The following is a 19,701-nucleotide window of genomic DNA, read 5'->3' as shown; positions in this document are numbered from 1 at the left end:
TCCAATTAGGGGGCAATTTAGCGTGGCCAATCCACCTAACCTGCACATCTTTGGGTTGTGGGGGTGAAACCCACGCAGACACGAGGAGAATGTGCAAACTCCACAGGGACAGTGACCTAAGGGCCAGGTGCTCAGCACCATAGGCAGCAGTGCTAACCACTGTGCCACGTGCTAGTGGAATTTTTTGAGGACATTAACAGTGCGGTAGATAACGGGGAGCCAATGGATGTGGTATGTCTGGATTTCCAGAAAGCCTTTGACAAGGTGCCACACAAAAGGTTGTTGCATAAGATAAAGATGCATGGCGTTAAGGGTAAAGTAATAGCATGGATAGAGGATTGGTTAATTAATAGAAAGCAAAGAGTGGGGATTAATGGGTGTTTCTCTGGTTGGCAATCAGTAGCTAGTGGTGTCCCTCAGGGATCAGTGTTGGGCCCACAATTGTTCACAATTTACAGAGATGATTTGGAGTTGGGAACCAAGGGCAATGTGTCCAAGTTTGCAGACGACACTAAGATAAGTGGTAAAGCAAAAGTGCAAAGGATACTGGAAGTCTGCAGAGGGATTTGGATAGGCTAAGTGAATGGGCTAGGGTCTGGCAGATGGAATACAATGTTGACAAATGTGAGGTTATCCATTTTGGTAGGAATAACAGCAAAAGGGATTATTATTTATATGATAAAATATTAAAACATGCTGCTCTGCAGAGAGACCTGGGTGTGTCGCAAAAAGTTGGTTTTCAGGTGCAACAGGTGATTAAGAAGGCAAATGGAATTTTGTCCTTCATTGCTAGAGGGATGGAGTTTAAGACTAGGGAGGTTCTGCTGCAATTGTATAAGGTGAGGCCACACCTGGAGTATTGTGTTCAGTTTTGGTCTCCTTACTTGAGAAAGGACGTACTGGCACTGGAGGGTGTGCAGAGGAGATTCACTAGGTTAATCCCAGAGCTGAAAGGGTTGGATTACGAGGAGAGGTTTGAGTAGACTGGGACTGTACCCGTTTGAATTTCGAAGGATGAGGGGGGATCTTATAGAAACATATAAAATTATGAAGGGAATAGAAAGGAAGATGCGGTCAGGTTGTTTCCACTGGCGGGTGAAAGCAGAACTAGGGGGCATAGCCTCAAAATAAGGGGAAGTAGATTTAGGACTGAGTTTAGGAGGAACTTCTTCACCCAAAGGGTTGTGAATCTATGGAACTCCTTGCCCAGTGAAGCAGTAGAGGCTCCTTCATTAAATGTTTTTAAGATAAAGATAGATAGTTTTTTGAAGAATAAAGGGATTAAGGGTTATGGTGTTCGGGCCGGAAAGTGGAGCTGAGTCCACGAAAGATCAGCCATGATCTCATTGAATGGTGGAGCAGGCTCGAGGGGCCAGATGGCCTACTCCTGCTCCTAGTTCTTATGTTCTTATGTTCCCTGATGAGCAAGTAAGCCTGACCCAGTGGCATATGTTGAAATAGTAACTGATCACTGACATGAAAATAATGTTGAACTCTACTGTATCAGTTCATTTAAAAAAAAAAAATTAGGGTACCCAATTCATTTTTTCCAATTAAGGGGCAATTTAGCGTAGCCAATCCACCCATCGTGCTCTCTTTGGGTTGTGGGGGCGAAACCCACGCAAACACTGAGAGAATGTGCAAACTACACGCAGACAGTGACCCAGAACCGGGATCAAACCTGGGACCTCTGTGCCATGAGACAGCAGTGCTAACCACTGTCATTGTGCTGCCCCTACTGTATAAGTTCTTGATTGTAGTTTTAATATTCTGGTTTCATTTTTGTAGATTAGATGGATTTATAGTTCCACATCTTTCACTTTTCATCTACACTAATTCCCTCTACACTTGTAACTTGCCAAGGCTCTTTCAATCGTTACTTGCAAACCTGTGACCTCTACTGCCTAGAAGGACAATGACACTTGGGAACACCGCCACCTGCAAGTTCCCCTCCAAGGCACGCATCAATAACTATATTGCCAATCCTTCATTCTTTCTGGGTCAAAATCCTAGAATTCCACCCCTAATGGCACTGTAGCAATTCAACAAGGCAGCTTATCATCACCTTGGAGGGTAGGATGAGTAATTAAGTCTGGCCTTGGCAGTGACACTCCTATCCCAAGAATTAATAAAGTAAAACTTCCCTCGACAGCTGGCGGTTGAGGGGAATTAAAACACCAAAATGAGGTTGTTTGAATTATTTTTTAAATTGAGGAAGCTGTGAAGAGTCAAAGCCTATAGTGCAGGTCATCACCAGGGAATGAAATTGGGTGAACTGAGTTTAGTGATGAAAGAAAGACTTGTAAGGGGCTGGTTTAGCACAATGGACTAAACAGCTGGCTTGTAATGCATAACTGTAGCACTGTGGCTTCACAGTGCCAGGGTCCCAGGTTCGATTCCCCGCTGGGTAACTGTCTGTGCGGAGTCTGCACGTTCGCCCCGTGTCTGCGTGGGTTTTCTCCGGGTGCTCCGGTTTCCTCCCACAGTCCAAAGATGTGCAGGTTAGGTGGATTGGCCATGCTAAATTGCCCTTAGTGTCCAAAAAAGGTTAGGAAGGGTTATTGGATTATGGGGATAGGATGGAAGTAAGGGCTTAAGTGGGTCGGTGCATACTCGATGGGCCGAATGGCCTCCTTCTGCACTATGTTCTATGTATCTATGTATGTAACAAGGCAGCAGCGCGGGTTCAATTCCCGTACCGGCCTCCCCCAACAGGCACCGGAATGTGGCGACTAGGGGCTTTTCACAGTAACTTCATTGAAGCCTACTTGTGACAAGCGATTATTATTATATTGTTATTTATATTGTGTCTTTCACAACCTCAACAAGTTCCAAAGTGCATTCGGGTTAATGACAGTTTGGAGCAGTAGTCACTGTTGTGATGTACTAAATATGGCAGTCAATTCATGTACAACAACACCCACAAACAACAAGAAAATATATCCCCAACCCAATGTCTTTAGTAACATTGTATGACGGATCAACATTGGCCAAGGCATCAAAGAGAGCTCCCCTGCTCCTCTTCGAAATGGTGTCATAGCATCATTTTGCATCTTAGAGCTTTGAGGTCTCATGCAAAAGATGGCACTTCCAACGGTGTAGCAATTCCTCCGTATGGCAATTAGGTTTTAGCCTAGATTATGTGCTCAAACCTCAGGAATGGGACTTAAACTCTCAATCCTCTGATTTAGAGGTGGAATTGTTACCCACTGAGCCACCGTGGCTGGATTTTTAAAGTTATTTAAATTTCACCTCCACCCATCAACTCATTTTGGATAAGTGGTGTGTAGCTAAGTCACAGTACGGGATTTGCCAGTCCCTCCCATGGCGGGAAATGTCACGGCGGGACAGAAAATCTGGAGTGGCAGTCAAAAGTCCATTGACTTTGGGGTGGGAATTTCTGGTCTAGTTTGCACAAGACTGAAAAATCACAGCCACACAGATCTTCAATTCTAAGCCTCTCTTGAAGAAGCTGATGGGAGAGATAGAAGAAAACTTGCATTTCTACAGCACCTTTCACAACCACTGGATGTTTCAAAGAACTTTTCAACCAGTGCAGTACTTTTGAAAACAAGAGTTAGCCACAGGATGCTTGCACTGTGGTAGAGAAACAAAGTCAGCCATTCTAGAATGCTAAATAGTGACGCAGTTCTAACTAAATACTGGAATAAGTGTATTTTATGTTTGCCCTATTATGTATTTTCTTTTCATGTACGGAATGTTCGGTCTGAGCTGCACGCAAAACAATACTTTCCACTGTACCCCGATACACATGACAATAAACAAATCCAATCCAATCACTGCCATCAGTTCTTGTCCAAGAGTGGCCTGTTCATCTTGAAATTGTGCCCCATTTGAATCCAATACAAGAGATACACAGGAATATTGAATTACATTAACATCCATTTTACAGTGGTTAGCTAAGCACTGAAAATATAATCCAAAGAAAGCTTACTCAGTTATTTAGTTCAGCTCACGTCTTCGTGTATTCACCCATGGATCTTTTTTGAGGAGTGAAGCAGGAATAATTGGAAATGGATTGAAGCTGTTAAAACTCACCACATAAAAACAGTTGAATTCAGAGCCAAAATTATGAAGGTCTAATTTGATGGTTGATTAATGCAAAATTTAGAAGTGCTGTGCTAAAGAAAGCAACATAAATTTTAAAAAACAAGGTATTTATAAAGAGTTACAGACTCTCGGCGGTTGTGGCAAGGCCTAAACAACATAACCGACTTCAAAGCAAAGCCGAGCAGTATCTCCACTAGCAGCACACCCCTCCCCGATGAACTCAATGCATTCTATGCTCGGTTCGAGCAGGAAACCAACGATCCGCTGTCGAGTGCCCCAGCAGCCCATAACACACCCATACCCACCATCACAGCTTCCGAAGTCAGATCGGCTTTCCTGAAAGTGAACCCTCGGATGGCGACAGGTCCGGACGGGATCCCTGGTCATGCACCAAGAGCCTGCGTGGACCAGCTGGCAGATGTGTTTGCGGACATCTTTAACCTATCCCTACTCCGCTCAGGAGGTCCCCACCTGTTTCAAGAAGACCACCATCATACCGGTGCCAAAGAAAAAACAGGCAACGTACCTCAATGACTTCCGTCCGGTGGTCCTGACTTCAGTCGTAATGAGGTTTGAGAGGTTGGTCATGAAGCGCACCACCTACATACTCCAAGAATGTCTAGATCCACTGAAATTCGCATACCGCCGCAACCGGTCCACAGCATACGCCATCTCCCTGGCCCTACACTCATCCCTAGGGCATCTCTACAACAAGGACTCCTACATCAGACTCCTATTTATTGACTACAGCTCCGCCTTCAACACCATAATCCCAGCTCCAAAACCTAGGACTTGGCTCCCCACTCTGCAATTGGATCCTCAACTTTCTAACCCATAGACCACAATCAGTAAGAATAAACAACAACACCTCTTCCACAATAGTCCTCAAATACCAGGGCCCCGCAAGGCTGCGTACTTAGCCCCCTACTATACTCCCTGTACACACACGACTGCGTGGTAAAATTTGGTTCCAACTCCATCTACAAGTTTGCTGACGATATGACCATAGTGGGCCGGATCTCGAATAACGATGAGTCAGAATACAGGAGGGAGATAGAGAACGTAGTGGAGTGGTGTAGCGACAACAATCTCTCCCTCAATGCCAGCAAAACTAAAGAGCTGGTCTTGACTTCAGGAAGCAAAGTACTGTACACGCCCCTGTCAGCATCAACGGGGCCGAGGTGGAGATGGTTAGCAGTTTCAAATTCTAGGGGTACACACCTCCAAAAATCTGTCCTGGTCCACCCACATCGACGCTACCACCAAGAAAGCACAATAGCGCCTATACTTCCTCAGAAAACTAAGGAAATTCGGCATGTGCACATTAACTCTTACCAACCTTTGCAGTGCACCATAGAAAGCATCCTGTCTGGCTGCATCACAGCCTGGTATGACAACTGCTCGGCCCAAGACCGCAAGAAGCTTCAGAGAGTCGTGAACACAGCCCAGTCCAGCGCACGAACCTGCCTCCCATCCAGTGACTCCATCTATACTCCCTGCTGCCTGGGGACAGCGGGCAGCATAATCAAAGACCCCTCCCACCCAGCTTATTCACTCTTCCAACTTATTCCATCGGACAGGAGATACAAAAATTTGAGAACAGACTCCTAAACAACCCTCGTATGGACTGACCTCATTAACACTACACCCCTGTATGCTTCACCCGATGCCGGAGTTATGTAGTTACATTGTGTACCTTGTGTTGCCCTTTTATGTATTTTCTTTTAATTTCTTTTCTTTTCATGTACTTAATGATCTGTTGAGCTGCTCGCAGAAAAATACTTTTAACTGTACCTTGGTACACGTGACAATAAACAAAATCCAAGAGGTAATGGGATGTACAAAGAGCCATGTGGATGTGGCATATGTTATTGAATATGAGCCATTTATCACAGTTTCAGTAGTGTGGAAAGATTAAAGAAGTTGAGATTGTTCAAATTCAGCCACTAAAAAATATAACTGAACTTTACATTTGTACACTTCTCCCCCCCCCCTCTCACATTTGTCCGGATTATATTGTAGTATATATAAATGATTTGGAGGAAAATGTAACTGGTCTGATTAGTAAGTTTGCAGACGACACAAAGGTTGGTGGAATTGCGGATAGCGATGAGGACTGTCAGAGGATACAGCAGGATTTAGATTGTTTGGAGACAGGTGGAGAAGGTAGTCAAGAAGGCATACGGCATGCTTGCCTTCATTGGCCGGGGCACTGAGTATAAGAATTGGCAAGTCATGTTGCAGCTGTATAGCAGCTTAGTTAGGCCACACTTGGAGTATAGTGTTAAATTCTGGTCGCCACACTACCAGAAGGATGTGGAGGCTTTAGTGAGGGTGCAGAAGAGATTTACCAGAATGTTGCCTGGTATGGGGGGCATTAGCTATGAGGAGCGGTTGAATAAACTCGGTTTGTTCTCACTGGAACAAAGGAGGTTGAGGGGCGACCTGATAGAGGTCTACAAAATTATGAGGGGCATAGACAGAGAGGATAGTCAGAGGCTTTTCCCCGGGGTAGAGGGGTCAATTACTAGGGGGCATAGGTTTAAGGTGAGAGGGGCAAGGTTTAGAGTAGATGTACGAGGCAAGTTTTTTACGCAGAGGGTAGTGGGTGCCTGGAACTCGCTACCGGAGGAGGTGGTGGAAGCAGGGACGATAGTGACATTTAAGGGGCATCTTGACAAATACATGAATAGGATGGGAATAGAGGGATACGGACCCAGGAAGTGTAGAAGATTGTAGTTTAGTCGGGCAGCATGGTCGGCACGGGCTTGGAGGGCCAAAGGGCCTGGTCCTGTGCTGTACATTTCTTCGTTCATTGTTGTTGTGTAAACTCCATCTGCCATCTCCGCCCAAGTCTCCAAACAATCTAAATCCTGCTGTATCCTCTGACAGTCCTCATCGCTATCCGCAATTCCACCAACCTTTGTGTCATCTGCAAACTTACTAATCAGACCAGTTACATTTTCCTCCAAATCAATATATACTACAAACCGCAAAGGTCCCAGCACTGATCCCTCGGAACACCACTGGTTACAGCCCTCCAATTAGAAAAGCATCCTTCCATTGCTACTCTCTGCCTTCGATGACCTAGCCAGTTCTGTATCCACCTTGCCAGCTCACCCCTGATCCCGTGTGACTTCACCTTTTGTACTAGTCTACCATGAGGGACCTTGTCAAAGGCCTTACTGAAGTCCATATAGACAACATCCACTGTCCTACCTGCATCAATCATCTTTGTGACCTCGAAAAACTCTATCAAGTTAGTGAGACACGACCTCCCCTTCACAAAACCATGCTGCCTCTCACTAATACGTCCATTTGCTTCCAAATGGGAGTAGATCCTGTCTCGAAGAATTCTCTCCAGTAATTTCCCTACCACTGAAGGAAGACTCACCGGCCTGTAGATCCCTGGATTATCCTTGCTACCCTTCTTAAACAGAGGAACAACATTGGCTATTCTCCAGTCCTCCGGGACATCCCCTGAAGACAGTGAGGATCCAAAGATTTCTGTCAAGGCCTCAGCAATTTCCCCTCCAGCCTCCTTCAGTATTCTGGGGTAGATCCCAGTCACAAGTATTGTCACAAGTAGGCTTCAATGAAGTTACTGTGAAAAGCCCCTAGTCACCACATTCTGGTGTCTGTTCGGGGAGGCCGGTACGGGAATTGAACCCGCGCTGCTGACCTTGTTCTGCTTTACAAGCCAGCTGTTTAGTCCACTGTGCTAAACCAGTCCCACCAGCATGGCTGGTGGGAATTTGTGGTTACTGTGTTTACTGCAGATGGGGGCCATGGTGGACACCTCAGTTAAGCCAAAGTGTTGTCTCATCTGGTTCCAAGTTTTTAGCGTTGCCGGGGCCAGCGGGAGGGTGGGGGGGGAATGGGAGCACTGTCATGGCTAGGACTCGGAGGGTCATTCCGTGCAGGAAGACTCCTTCATCTTCACCCATTCCTTCTTCACCCATCTCCTTACACTCTCGGCTGTGGCTGTCCAGTGGTAGTATTGCAAGTTCGGTGTAGATCAAAACAGGAGAGGGAGGAACCGTGACAGTACATTAATTTTGATTGTCAGCCAGGGAAAGAGAGAGTGCAGCCCACTTCTTTAGGTCCTTCGATTCCACTTGTGGATCCATGTCCAGTTGGAGCTGTCTGGATCCCCAGGTAGCGGAATTTGTTTAGGGCTGGTTTGAATGGTAGTCCCTCCAGCTCCATCCCTCCCCCATTCGGCTTCACTGGGAATACCCCACTTTTGACCAGGTTGAATCTCCAGCCCGAGAAGGCTAAAGTGGGCGGCACGGTAGCACAGTGGTTAGTACAGTTGCTTCCCAGCTCCAGGGTCCCAGGTTCGATTTCCTGGGTCACTGTCTGTGCGGAGTCTGCACGTTCGCCCCATGTCTGCGTGGGTTTCCTCCGGGTGCTCCGGTTTCCTCTCACAGTCCAAAGATGTGCAGGTTTGGTGGATTGGCCATACTAAATTGCCCTTAGTGTCCAAAAAGGTTGGGTGGGGCTACTGGGTTACGGGGATAGAATGGAGACATAGGCTTAGGTAGGGTGCTCTTTCCAAGAGCTGGTGCAGACTCAATGGGCCGAATGGTCTCCTTCTGCACTGTAGATTTTATGATTTTTTTTAAAAAAAAATTTTATTAGGGTATTTGAAAGTTTTTATAATAACAATAACCATGACACCATAAAATAAACATTTCCACCCCCATCCCAATCTTCACACACCCCAACCATAAAACAACAATCTGGCCCTCTTTCCCCCCCCCCCCTTGGAATACTGCATCTGCTGACATTTTAATTTTCCCCGAGAAAGTCGACGAACGGCTGCCACCTCCGGGTGAATCGGACCATTGACCCTCTTAAGGCAAACTTTATCTTCCCGAGACTGAGAAACCCAGCCATGTCGCTAACCCAGGTCTCTACACTCGGGAGCTTAGAGTCCCTCCACATCAACAAGATCCATCTCCGGGCTACCAGGGAGGCAGACGTCGGCCTCTTTCGCCCCCTGAACTTCCGACACTCCAAAGATCGGCACCTCCCGTGTTTTTAGTACCGTGGACATTGCCTCAGCAAAACCCTCTCAGTTTCGGGCATTCCCAAAACATGTAGACATGATTTGCTGGGCTTCCCGCGTACCTCGCACACCTGTCCTCTACCCCGAAAAGCTTGCTCATCCAAGCCACTGTCATGTGTGCCCGGTGGACCACCTTAAATTGTATCAGGCTAAGCCTGGCACATGAGGATGTATTACGTCTCCTTAGGGCATCCACCCATAGACCCGCCTCTATCCCTCCTCCTAACTCGCCCTTGAGCTCCTCCACCGGAGTTTCCTCCGCCTCCGAGAACTCCTGGTAAATATCCGATACCTTCCCCTCTCCCACCCAGGTACTGGAGACTACTCTATCCTGTATCCCCTGTGGCAGCAGCAGTGGAAAGGCCGGAACCCGCTTTCTCAGGAAGTCTCGCACCTGCAAATACCTGAACCGTTCCCTGCTGGTAATTCAAATTTGTCCTCCAAGGCTTTCAAGCTGGGAAAGCTCCCATCTATAAATAGATCCCCCATCCTTCTAATTCCTGCCCTTTGCCATCTCTGAAACCCACCATCTAGCCTACCCGGTACAAACCGATGATTATTTTAAATCGGGGTCCAAACCAATGCTCCCCCCATTGCCCCCAGATTCTCAGAGCCGCCACCACCACCGGACTTGTGGAGCATCGGGCCAGCGAAAACGCAAGAGGTGCTGTTATGAGCGCTCCCAGACTGGTGTCTTTGCATGACGCCGCCTCCATCCGCTCCCACACCCCCCCCCCCCCCCCAAACTACCCACTCCTAATCATGGATCCACTAGTAATTGCAGAAGTTCGGCAGCGCCAACCTACCCTCCCCCTGACTGCGCTGCAGCAACACTTACTCGCGGGGTTTCACCCGCCCACACACCGCCCGAAATAACCTTATTCACCCGCTTGAAAAAGGCCTTTTGGGATGAAGATGGGGAGGCACTGAAAGACCAACAGAAATCTGGGGAGGACCGTCATTTTCACAGTCTGTACCCTCCCCGCCAGTGGTAGTGGGAGCATGTCCCATCTCTTAAAGTCCCCTACCATTTGTTCTACCAACCAAGGGACGAGGCAAGGGTGCCCCCTCTCCCCCTTACTGTTTGCTCTGGCCATTTAGCCATTGGCCATGGCATTAAGAGCCTCCAGGAACTGGAAATGGCTGGTTGTTGGGGGGATGGGGGGAGGCCTCCCTTCTCTCTTGTTTCATTAAATGTCCTCACCAGCAGTGGGCTCAATATCTCTGAAAACCTCTTATAGAATTCCACCGGATAGCCGTCAGGCCCCGGGGCCTTGTCCGACTGCATGCGCTTCAGACCCTCGATTATTTCCTCAAACTCAATTGGGGCTCCCAGCCCTTCCACCAGATCCTCATCTACCCTCGGAAACCTCAACTGATCCAAAAGCTGCCTCATCCCCTCCTCCCCTGCCGGGGGTTCCGACTCATATAATTGATTATAAAAGTCTTTAAACACCTCATTCACCCCAGTGGGTCCAGGACAGTATTGCCGTCTCTACTCTTTACTTTCCCTATCTCCCTGGCCGCCCCCCTTTTTCTGAGCTGGTGCGCTACCATTCTGCTTGCCTTTTCCCCATACTCATACCCCCTTGCCTTCCTCAACTGTTCCACCGCTTTCCCTGTAGTCAACAGACAAACTCCGCCTGTAACCTCCGCCGCTCCCTCAGTAGCCCTGAGTCTGGGGCCTCGAGTATCTCCCGTCCACCTGGAGTATCTCCTCCACTAACCTATCCCTCTCGACCCGTTCCGTCTTTTCTCTGTGGGCCCGTATCAGGATTAATTCCCCTCTGACCACTGCCTTTAAAGCTTCCCAAACCGTCGCTGCAGAGACCTCCCCTGTATCATTTGTTTCCAGCTAGTTCTGGATGGACTGGATAACCCGGCCACAGATCGCTTCGTCCGCTAGCAACCCCACATCCAGTCTCCACAGCAGGCGTTGCCCTCTCTCCACACTTACCCGGAGATCCATCCAATGTGGGGCATGATCTGACACTGCAATTGCCGAGTACTCCGTGTCCACCACCTTCGGTATTAGCGCCCTGCTCAGAGCAAAGAAGTCGATGAGAGAGTATACCTTGTGGATATTACCCCAGGTGCATCGGGTGGGCAATGGGCAGGACAGGCTGGCAGCTCGCCATCCCAGTCGCCCGGGCCGCAGCCTGGCCCATCTAGGCCAGGACGCCCCAGGATACGGCCGCCAAAGGGATCCAGTGTCAGAGGGCAGGAATCACAGGAGTCCACCTCCAGTTCTGCTGTACCGTCTGGGGAACCACGTAGACGTGGTCAAAGGGCCCGTAAGGCCAAACAATTAGACACTGAGTAAGTTGGCACGGGTGCAGGGCACAGATGAGTTTTAGGGGCTAGGGCACGTGCATGAACTCATTTGGTTATTAAAGTCAATGTTACACCTACAGAAGCTGCCTTTGTGCTCTGTCCAAAGCGTGCGGGGGTGTCATGTACGTTGAGCGCAAGTGTGTGTGTGAGGGGTGGTCTTACCTCAGCCCCAGGTGAGTCTGCCCCCTTCCCCTTGGGCCACCACCAACATCCCCCCCGGGCAGAGGACGGGACCGTGCGCTGCAGTGTCACAGCCGCATGCAGGGATGGTCCGGGTGGATGGTGGTACTGTGGCCATGGGTCAGACATAGTCCAACGATGTGGAGCCAGGAGCTCACCGCAGGGCGGGTTGTCATCATCCTCCATGGCCTGCAATAGACATGCGTCCACCCACAACTGTGTGAGCGCGGCCCATTGTGCCCAGGTGGATCGGCAATGGGGGGGCGGGTGGTGTGCATGCGGGTGGGGTGGGTGGGGTTGGGGAGGGGGGTGAGGGTGCTGGGTGGGTGGATGGGTGGGGGGTGTGGGTGGTCGGCTGTTGCCATGGTGTGCGGTCTGTGGCCATACTACCCGATTCTCACGCCCATCTAGTCAGTGAAGCGGGCGTCTATCAGTCTGACCCTTGCCCGCTGGGCCAGCCGGTAACGGTGGACAGGCACCCGCCTGTGTCTACCCCGTCTGCCCTGACCATTGCCCCCATCCCCCTCATCTGGGGAGGACTGCACCTCTTCCTGCTGCTCCTCCACTCCGCCCTCCTCTGCCTGCGGCACATCGCCCCTCTGCTGGGCTATGTTGTGCAGGACGCAGCACACCACAATGATGCGGCCGACCCTATCTGACCGATACTGGAGGGCGCCCCCAGAGAGGTCCAGGCACCTGAAACGCATCTTCAGCACGCCAAAGCACCTCTCTATCACTCCCCTTGTCGCTACATGGGCATCATTGTAGCGGTTCTCCGCCTCATTGCGTGGCCTCCGTATAGGCGTCATCAGCCACGATCGCAATGGGTAGCCCCTGTCGCCCAGCAACCAGCCCCTCAGCCGGGGATGGCGTCCCTTGTACATGCTGGGGATGGATGACCGCGACAACACGTATGAGTCGTGTACACTGCCTGGGTAACGGGCGCAGACTTGCAGGATCATCATGCGGTGGTCGCAGACCACCTGTACGTTCATCGAATAGGTCCCCTTCCTATTGGTGAACATGGCCCTGTTATCTGCAGGTGGCCGCACGGCGACGTGCATCCCATCAATCGCGCCCTGGACCATGGGGAACCCGGCCACGGCAGAGAAGCCCACGGCCCGGGCATCTTGGCTGGCCCGGTCCACAGGGAAGCGGATGTAGCGGTGCGCCATGGCATATAGGGCATCTGTCACTGCCCGGATGCACCGATGTACCGATGTCTGCGATATGCCGGACAGGTCCCCACTCGGTGCCTGGAATGACCCCGTTGCATAAAAGTTCAGGGCTACCGTAACCTTGACGGACACGGGGAGAGGGTGTCCGCCGCCAGTGCCACGCAGTGACAGGTGTGCCAGCAGGTGGCAGATGTGTGCCACGGTTTCCCGCCTCATCCGGAGTCTCCTCCTGCATTCCCGGTCCGTGAGGTCCTGGTATGACTGCCGGGGCCGGTACACACGGGGCGCCCTCGGGTGCCTCCGTTGCTATGGGGCCGCGACGTCCCCCTCCCCCTCCTCGTCCTGTCGGTCAGGTGTCCCTCCAGCCTGGGCGGCTGCCGCCTGCCCCTCTGCGGCAGCCTGCGCCGCCTCTCTGGCACGCTCCTCCTCCTCCTCCTCATCCAGGGCAACATGGACATTAGCGGCTGCCGCCACAGCGGCCAACATCGCTGGATGATCGGAAAACATGACGGCCTGTTGGGGGGGGGGGGGAACGACGACATGTCATCATTGCCCATATCCCCTCCTTCCCCCCAGCCAGGTGGCATGGACCGCATGGGTCCAACTGTTGGAGGCTGGCACCTGGCCAGGTGGACCAACTCACTTGCCCTCGCACCCCCCCCCCTCCCCGGCACGGACCCCCCATCCCCCTCCGTGGCACGGATCCCCCTCCCCGGCACGGACCCCATCCTCCTCCCCGGCACGGACCCCCCCCATCCTCCTCCCCGGCACGGACCCCCCCCCCCCCCATCCCCCTCCCCGGCACGGACCCCCCATCCTCCTCCCCGGCACGGACCCCCCCCCCCCCATCCCCCTCCCCGGCACGGACCCCCCCCATCCCCCTCCCCGGCACGGACCCCATCCCCCTCCCCGGCACGCCGCCCCCCCCCCCCCCCCAATCCTCCTCCGCGGCACGGACCCCCCCATCCCCCTCCCCGGCACGGACCCCCCCCCATCCTCCTCCCTGGCACGGACCCCCCCATCCTCCTCCCTGGCACGGACCCCCCCCATCCTCCTCCCCGGCACGGACCCCCCATCCCACTCTAACCCCCCCCCCCAGCTGCACACACACACACACACACACAACCCGAGACACACCTCTCCGCACACATTCAGACTGCGGCCATGCCATCGCCTGCCCAGCGGCCAAACCCCCAGGCCGTCACCTCCACGCTGGTCGGCGTGACCGATGAAAAGGAGGTTTGATTTACGTCGACGTTTAAGAAGGGTAGCAAGGATAATCCCGGGAACTACAGGCCGGTGAGCCTTACGTCAGTGGTAGGGAAATTACTGGAGAGAATTCTTAGAGACAGGATCTACTCCCATTTGGAAGCAAATGGACGTATTAGTGAGAGCAGCACGGTTTTGTGAAGGGGAGGTCGTGTCTCACTAACTTGATAGAGTTTTTCGAGGAGGTCACTAAGATGATTGATGCAGGTAGGGCAGTAGATGTTGTCTATATGGACTTCAGTAAGGCCTTTGACAAGGTCCCTCATGGTAGACTAGTACAAAAGGTGAAGTCACATGGGATCAGGGGTGAACTGGCAAGGTGGATACAGAACTGGCTAGGCCATAGAAGGCAGAGGGTAGCAATGGAGGGATGCTTTTCTAATTGGAGGGCTGTGACCAGTGGTGTTCCACAGGGATCAGTGCTGGGACCTTTGCTCTTTGTAGTATATATAAATGATTTGGAGGAAAATGTAACTGGTCTGATTAGTAAGTTTGCAGACGACACAAAGGTTGGTGGAATTGCGGATAGCGATGAGGACTGTCTGAGGATACAGCAGGATTTAGATTGTCTGGAGACTTGGGCGGAGAGATGGCAGATGGAGTTTAATCCGGACAAATGTGAGGTAATGCATTTTGGAAGGTCTAATGCAGGTAGGGAATATACAGTGAATGGTAGAACCCTCAAGAGTATTGAAAGTCAAAGAAATCTAGGAGTACAGGTCCACAGGTCATTGAAAGGGGCAACACAGGTGGAGAAGGTAGTCAAGAAGGCGTACGGCATGCTTGCCTTCATTGGCCGGGGCATTGAGTATAAGAATTGGCAAGTCATGTTGCAGCTGTATAGAACCTTAGTTAGGCCACACTTGGAGTATAGTGTTCAATTCTGGTCGCCACACTACCAGAAGGATGTGGAGGCTTTAGAGAGGGTGCAGAAGAGATTTACCAGAATGTTGCCTGGTATGGAGGGCATAAGCTATGAGGAGCGATTGAATAAACTCGGTTTGTTCTCACTGGAACGAAGGAGGTTGAGGGGCGACCTGATAGAGGTATACAAAATTATGAGGGGCATAGACAGAGTGGATAGTCAGAGGCTTTTCCCCAGGGTAGAGGGGTCAATTACTAGGGGGCATAGGTTTAAGGTGAGAGGGGCAAGGTTTAGAGTAGATGTACGAGGCAAGTTTTTTACGCAGAGGGTAGTGGGTACCTGGAACTCGCTACCGGAGGAGGTAGTGGAAGCAGGGACGATAGGGACATTTAAGGGGCATCTTGACAAATATATGAATAGGATGGGAATAGAAGGATACGGACCCAGGAAGTGTAGAAGATTGTAGTTTAGTCGGGCAGTATGGTCGGCACGGGCTTGGAGGGCCGAAGGGCCTGTTCCTGTGCTGTACATTTCTTTGTTCTTTTGTTCTTTGTTGACGTGAACGGTCATCACGTCGACGGGACTTCGGCCCATCCGGAAGGGAGAATATCGGCAGGCCCAAAATCGGCTGCCTTGCGCAGACCCGTGCCATTCTCCGACGTCAGCGGCGCCATTAACGCCCCGCCGACTTTTCTCCCTTCGGAGACTTCGGCAACCGGCGGGGGCGGGATTCACGGCGGCCAACGGCCATTCTCCGACCTGCTGGGGCGTCGGAGAATGACGCCCCTGATCTTTTGATGGAAGGAAGGCCATTAATGAAGCAGATGAAGATGGTTGGGCCTAGGGCACTACCCTGAGGAACTCTTGCAGTGATGCCTTGGAACTGAGATGATTGACCTCCAACAACCACAACCTCTACATACTGATATGTTAGGTATGACTCCAACCAGTGGATAGTTTTCCCCCTGGTTCTCAGTGACTCCAGTTTTGCTAGGGATCCTTGATGCCATCTCTGTTAAATACAACCTTGATGTCAAGGGCAGTTACTCTCACCACGCCTGATCAGTTCTGACCTGATGATGGACGGAAGATCATGATTATGCAACTGAAGATGGTTTGGCCAAGGATACTGCTCTGAGGAATTCCTGTGACAGTGTTCTGGGATTGCAACAATTGGCCTCCACGTCTTCTGTGGGTTCAAATCCTACTTCAGTACCTAGCACAAAACCTAGCATTTCTGAGGTACCCTGGGCGCAATTCTCCCATCGGGAGACTAAGTCCCGAGGCCGGAGTGAAAACCGGAGTGTTTCACTCTGGCGTCGGAGGCCGTTCCCAGCCCCCTATTCTCCCGCCCCCGGGGGGCTAGGAGCGGCGCCGCGTCATTTACGTGCGCCGGGCCTTGGCGCCGCGTAAATGACGTGACCGGCGCCACGTAAATGACGTCACCCGCGCATGCACGGTTGCCGTCCTCCCCGCGGCCGCCCCGCAAGAAGATGTTGGATGGATCTTGCAGGGCAGCGGAGGAAAGGAGGTCCTCCTTCAGAGAGGCGATCACCGATCGGCGGGCCAGACCCCTTTTGAGACCCCCCCCGGTGCAGGAACCCCCCTCGTCCCCCCACAGGCCCCCCCCAGCATTCCCGCGCTGTCCCCGCCGGCAGTAACCTGTCGTGTTGGGCAGGCCGCTCGGCCCCTCCAGGCCGGAGAATCGCCGCTCGCCCATTACCAACGGCAAGCGCCGATTCTCCCAGCGGCCAGTTGTGATTTGCGCCGCGCCGGTTTGGGGGGGGTGGGAGAATCGCGTGCGGGCGTCGGGACGGCGTGGCGGGACTCGCGCGACGCCCGGGCGAGTCTCCCACCCGGCGGGGGGTGGGGGGAGAATTCCGCCCCCTGTTTAAGATAAGGGGCGAAATTCTCCGGTATCGGCGCGATGTCCGCCGACTGGTGCCCAAAACTGTGCAAATCAGTCGGGCATCACGCCGCCCCAAAGGTGCGGAATGCTCCGCATCTTGGGGGGCCGAGCCCCAACCTCAAGGGGCTAGGCCCGCGCTGGACTAATTTCCGCCCCGCCAGCTGGCGGAAAAGGCCTTTGGTGCCCCGCCAGCTGGCGCGGAAATGACATCTCCGGGCGGCGCATGCGCGGGAGCGTTAGCGGCCGCTGACGGCATTTCCGCGCATGCGCAGTGGAGGGAGTCTCTTCCGCGTCCGCCATGGTGGAGACCGTGGCGAAGGCGGAAGGAAAAGAGCGCCCCCACGGTACAGGCCCGCCGGCGGATCGGTGGGCCCCGATTGCGGGCCAGGCAACCGTGGGGGCACCCCCCGGGGCCAGATCGCCCCGCGCCCCCCCCAGGTCCCCAAGCCCGCCCATGCCGCCTTGTTATAGATATCATTATCATATATCATAGAATTTACAGTGCAGAAGGACGCCATTCGGCCCATCGAGTCTGCACCGGCTCTTGGAAAGAGCACCCTACCCAAGGTCAACACCTCCACCCTATCCCCATAACCCAGTGACCCCACCCAACACTAAGGACAATTTTGGACACGAAGGGCAATTTATCATGGCCAATCCACCTAACCTGCACCTTACCGCCGGTAAGGTAGGTGGTTTAATCTACGCCGGCGGGGCAGGTCCCGAAAGACGTGCTATTAGGTAATTTGGACATTCTGAATTCTCCCTCTGTGTACCCGAACAGGCGCCGGAATGTGGCGACTAGGGGCTTTTCACAGTATCTGCATTGCAGTGTTAATGTAAGCCAACTTGTGACAATAAAAAGATTATTATTATTAACAACAAGAAATGTTGGAGGTGGAAAATATTTTGAATTGTATAGACTATGTCACAATGAAGAAAACATTTCATTCTAGGGAGGATCAGAGGATAAAAATTGCAAGTGAAATTCAGTTTGTTTAGTTCAATATGTAATGAGAAATAAATGACTGTTAGCAGATGATTGCAGGAAGGAAGTTATTGAAGTACAAATTTCATATAACTCATTATATCTCTTTATCCTGTAGGCATCTGTTGGGCTGACACCAAGGATATGCAAGGTAATTGCTTTTACAAAAGTAACTTGGATATTATTTATTGCACGTTTCATCACTGTTGGTTCATAGCATGTGTGTCAAAATTGTTTCTTTTCACAGGGACTCTTTTCCAGGGTTGATGACGATCAAGAAAAACCAACATCATGTAGAATAGAAGTTAGGTGAGAATTAATGCTGTTATTTCTTTTTTAAATCCAATTCTTGAATTGATGACACTTGATCTCTCTCTCTCTCTCTCTCTCTCTCTCATTCACTGTTTCCATCTCCCACCCTCCTCACTGGTATCCAGCGCTGGTGCTGAAAGTTTGGATGACTTAAATGGAATCTGAAAACATAGATGGTCACAATTGTATTGTGGAGCCCTCAATATACCAAGCCCCTTTTATAACACACAAGACCCAGTTTATTGCAAAGGCGCTGATCAGGATCACACCTTATTCTTTTTGTTCACCCGAAGTCTCATTAGGTCATTGTACGATGATTAGCATTTGGCAGAAACCGGTTTTGTGAAATGAACTGCTTTATGAAATGATGAGCTCTTTATCCAGTGTTCAGAATAGCTAAGAACCCGCTCTATCTCCAGGATTGAACGGCTCTGCCCCAGCTAAAGTGTGGTTTCTTAGAAAAAGAAGTGCATATAGTGACCATTTTGAAAATAATGGCAATGATGCCAGTCCCCAATGTGTCCATAATTTATAGGTTTAACTGTATGTTTTAACCTTTGCAAAACAAGCTCAAATACATTGGAGGAAAAATGAAAAGAAAGAGTGAAGATAAATGCAAAGCCTTTGATTAATAGCTTTATTTTAAAGCAAACACCAGGAGCAACTTTAGCAATTAAACTGAATAGCACTGGATGTTTCTTATTCTAAATATATATATATATATATATATACATATTTATTATGTGGCAAACTTCATGGGTTCGTAGTGCATGCAGTAATATGAGAACATCTTATTTTTGACAGTGGAACAACCTCCACTTCACTTGGCATATTCCAATGAGATCACCTTTCCTTGTCCTAAACTTTTCAAGAATACAGGCCCAGCCTGATAGGACGATCCCACCATCCTGGGAATCCATTTGGAGAATCTTTGTTTCAAGCACTCTATTGCAAGTATATCCTCCCTTAGGTGGGGAGACCAAACTTGTACACAATACTTTGGTGTGGTCTCACAAAGGCTCTGTAGAACTGCACTTCCTTATTCATGTACTCAAATCCTCCTGCAATAATGGCTATCAAACTATTCCGCCGCCTTAATTGCTTGTTTGAACCTGCATGTCAGTTTTCAGTAATTTATGAACAAGGACACCCAGCTCCCTTTGGACATCAACATTCCCCAATCTCTCTCTCTATGGGCAGCACGGTAGCACAGTGGTTAGCACTATGGCGTCACAGCACCAGGGTCCCAGGTTCGATTCTCGGCTTGGGTCACTGTCTGTGCGGAGTCTGCATGTTCTCCCCGTGTCTGCGTGGGTTTCCTCCGGGTGCTCTGGTTTCCTCCCACAAGTCCCGAAAGACGTGCTGTCAGTTAATTTGGACATTCCGAATTCTCCCTCTATGTACCCGAACAGGGGCCGGAATGTGGCGACTAGGGGCTTTTCACAGTAACATTGTTGCAGTGTTAATGTAATCCTACTTATTATTATTTAATTTCCCAATCTCTCACTATTTAAGAAATTC

General features: G+C 50.9%; 1 protein-coding gene across 1 annotated transcript in view; it reads left to right on the top strand.

Moving 5' to 3' along the window:
* The window catches only part of stard9 (StAR-related lipid transfer (START) domain containing 9), a 388,283-nt gene that overhangs the window by 168,831 nt on the left and 199,751 nt on the right, over positions 1-19,701 (top strand). Inside the window, exons 5-6 of the mRNA XM_072487657.1 lie at positions 17,987-18,019; positions 18,116-18,177. Of these exons, the coding sequence (XP_072343758.1) occupies positions 17,987-18,019; positions 18,116-18,177 (95 nt within the window). The remainder of the gene's footprint in view (positions 1-17,986; positions 18,020-18,115; positions 18,178-19,701) is intronic.

The sequence above is a fragment of the Scyliorhinus torazame genome, chromosome 2, assembly GCF_047496885.1.
Source record: "Scyliorhinus torazame isolate Kashiwa2021f chromosome 2, sScyTor2.1, whole genome shotgun sequence".
NCBI classification, from domain to species: domain Eukaryota; kingdom Metazoa; phylum Chordata; class Chondrichthyes; order Carcharhiniformes; family Scyliorhinidae; genus Scyliorhinus; species Scyliorhinus torazame.
This window is presented reverse-complemented; position numbering and strand designations above follow the sequence as displayed.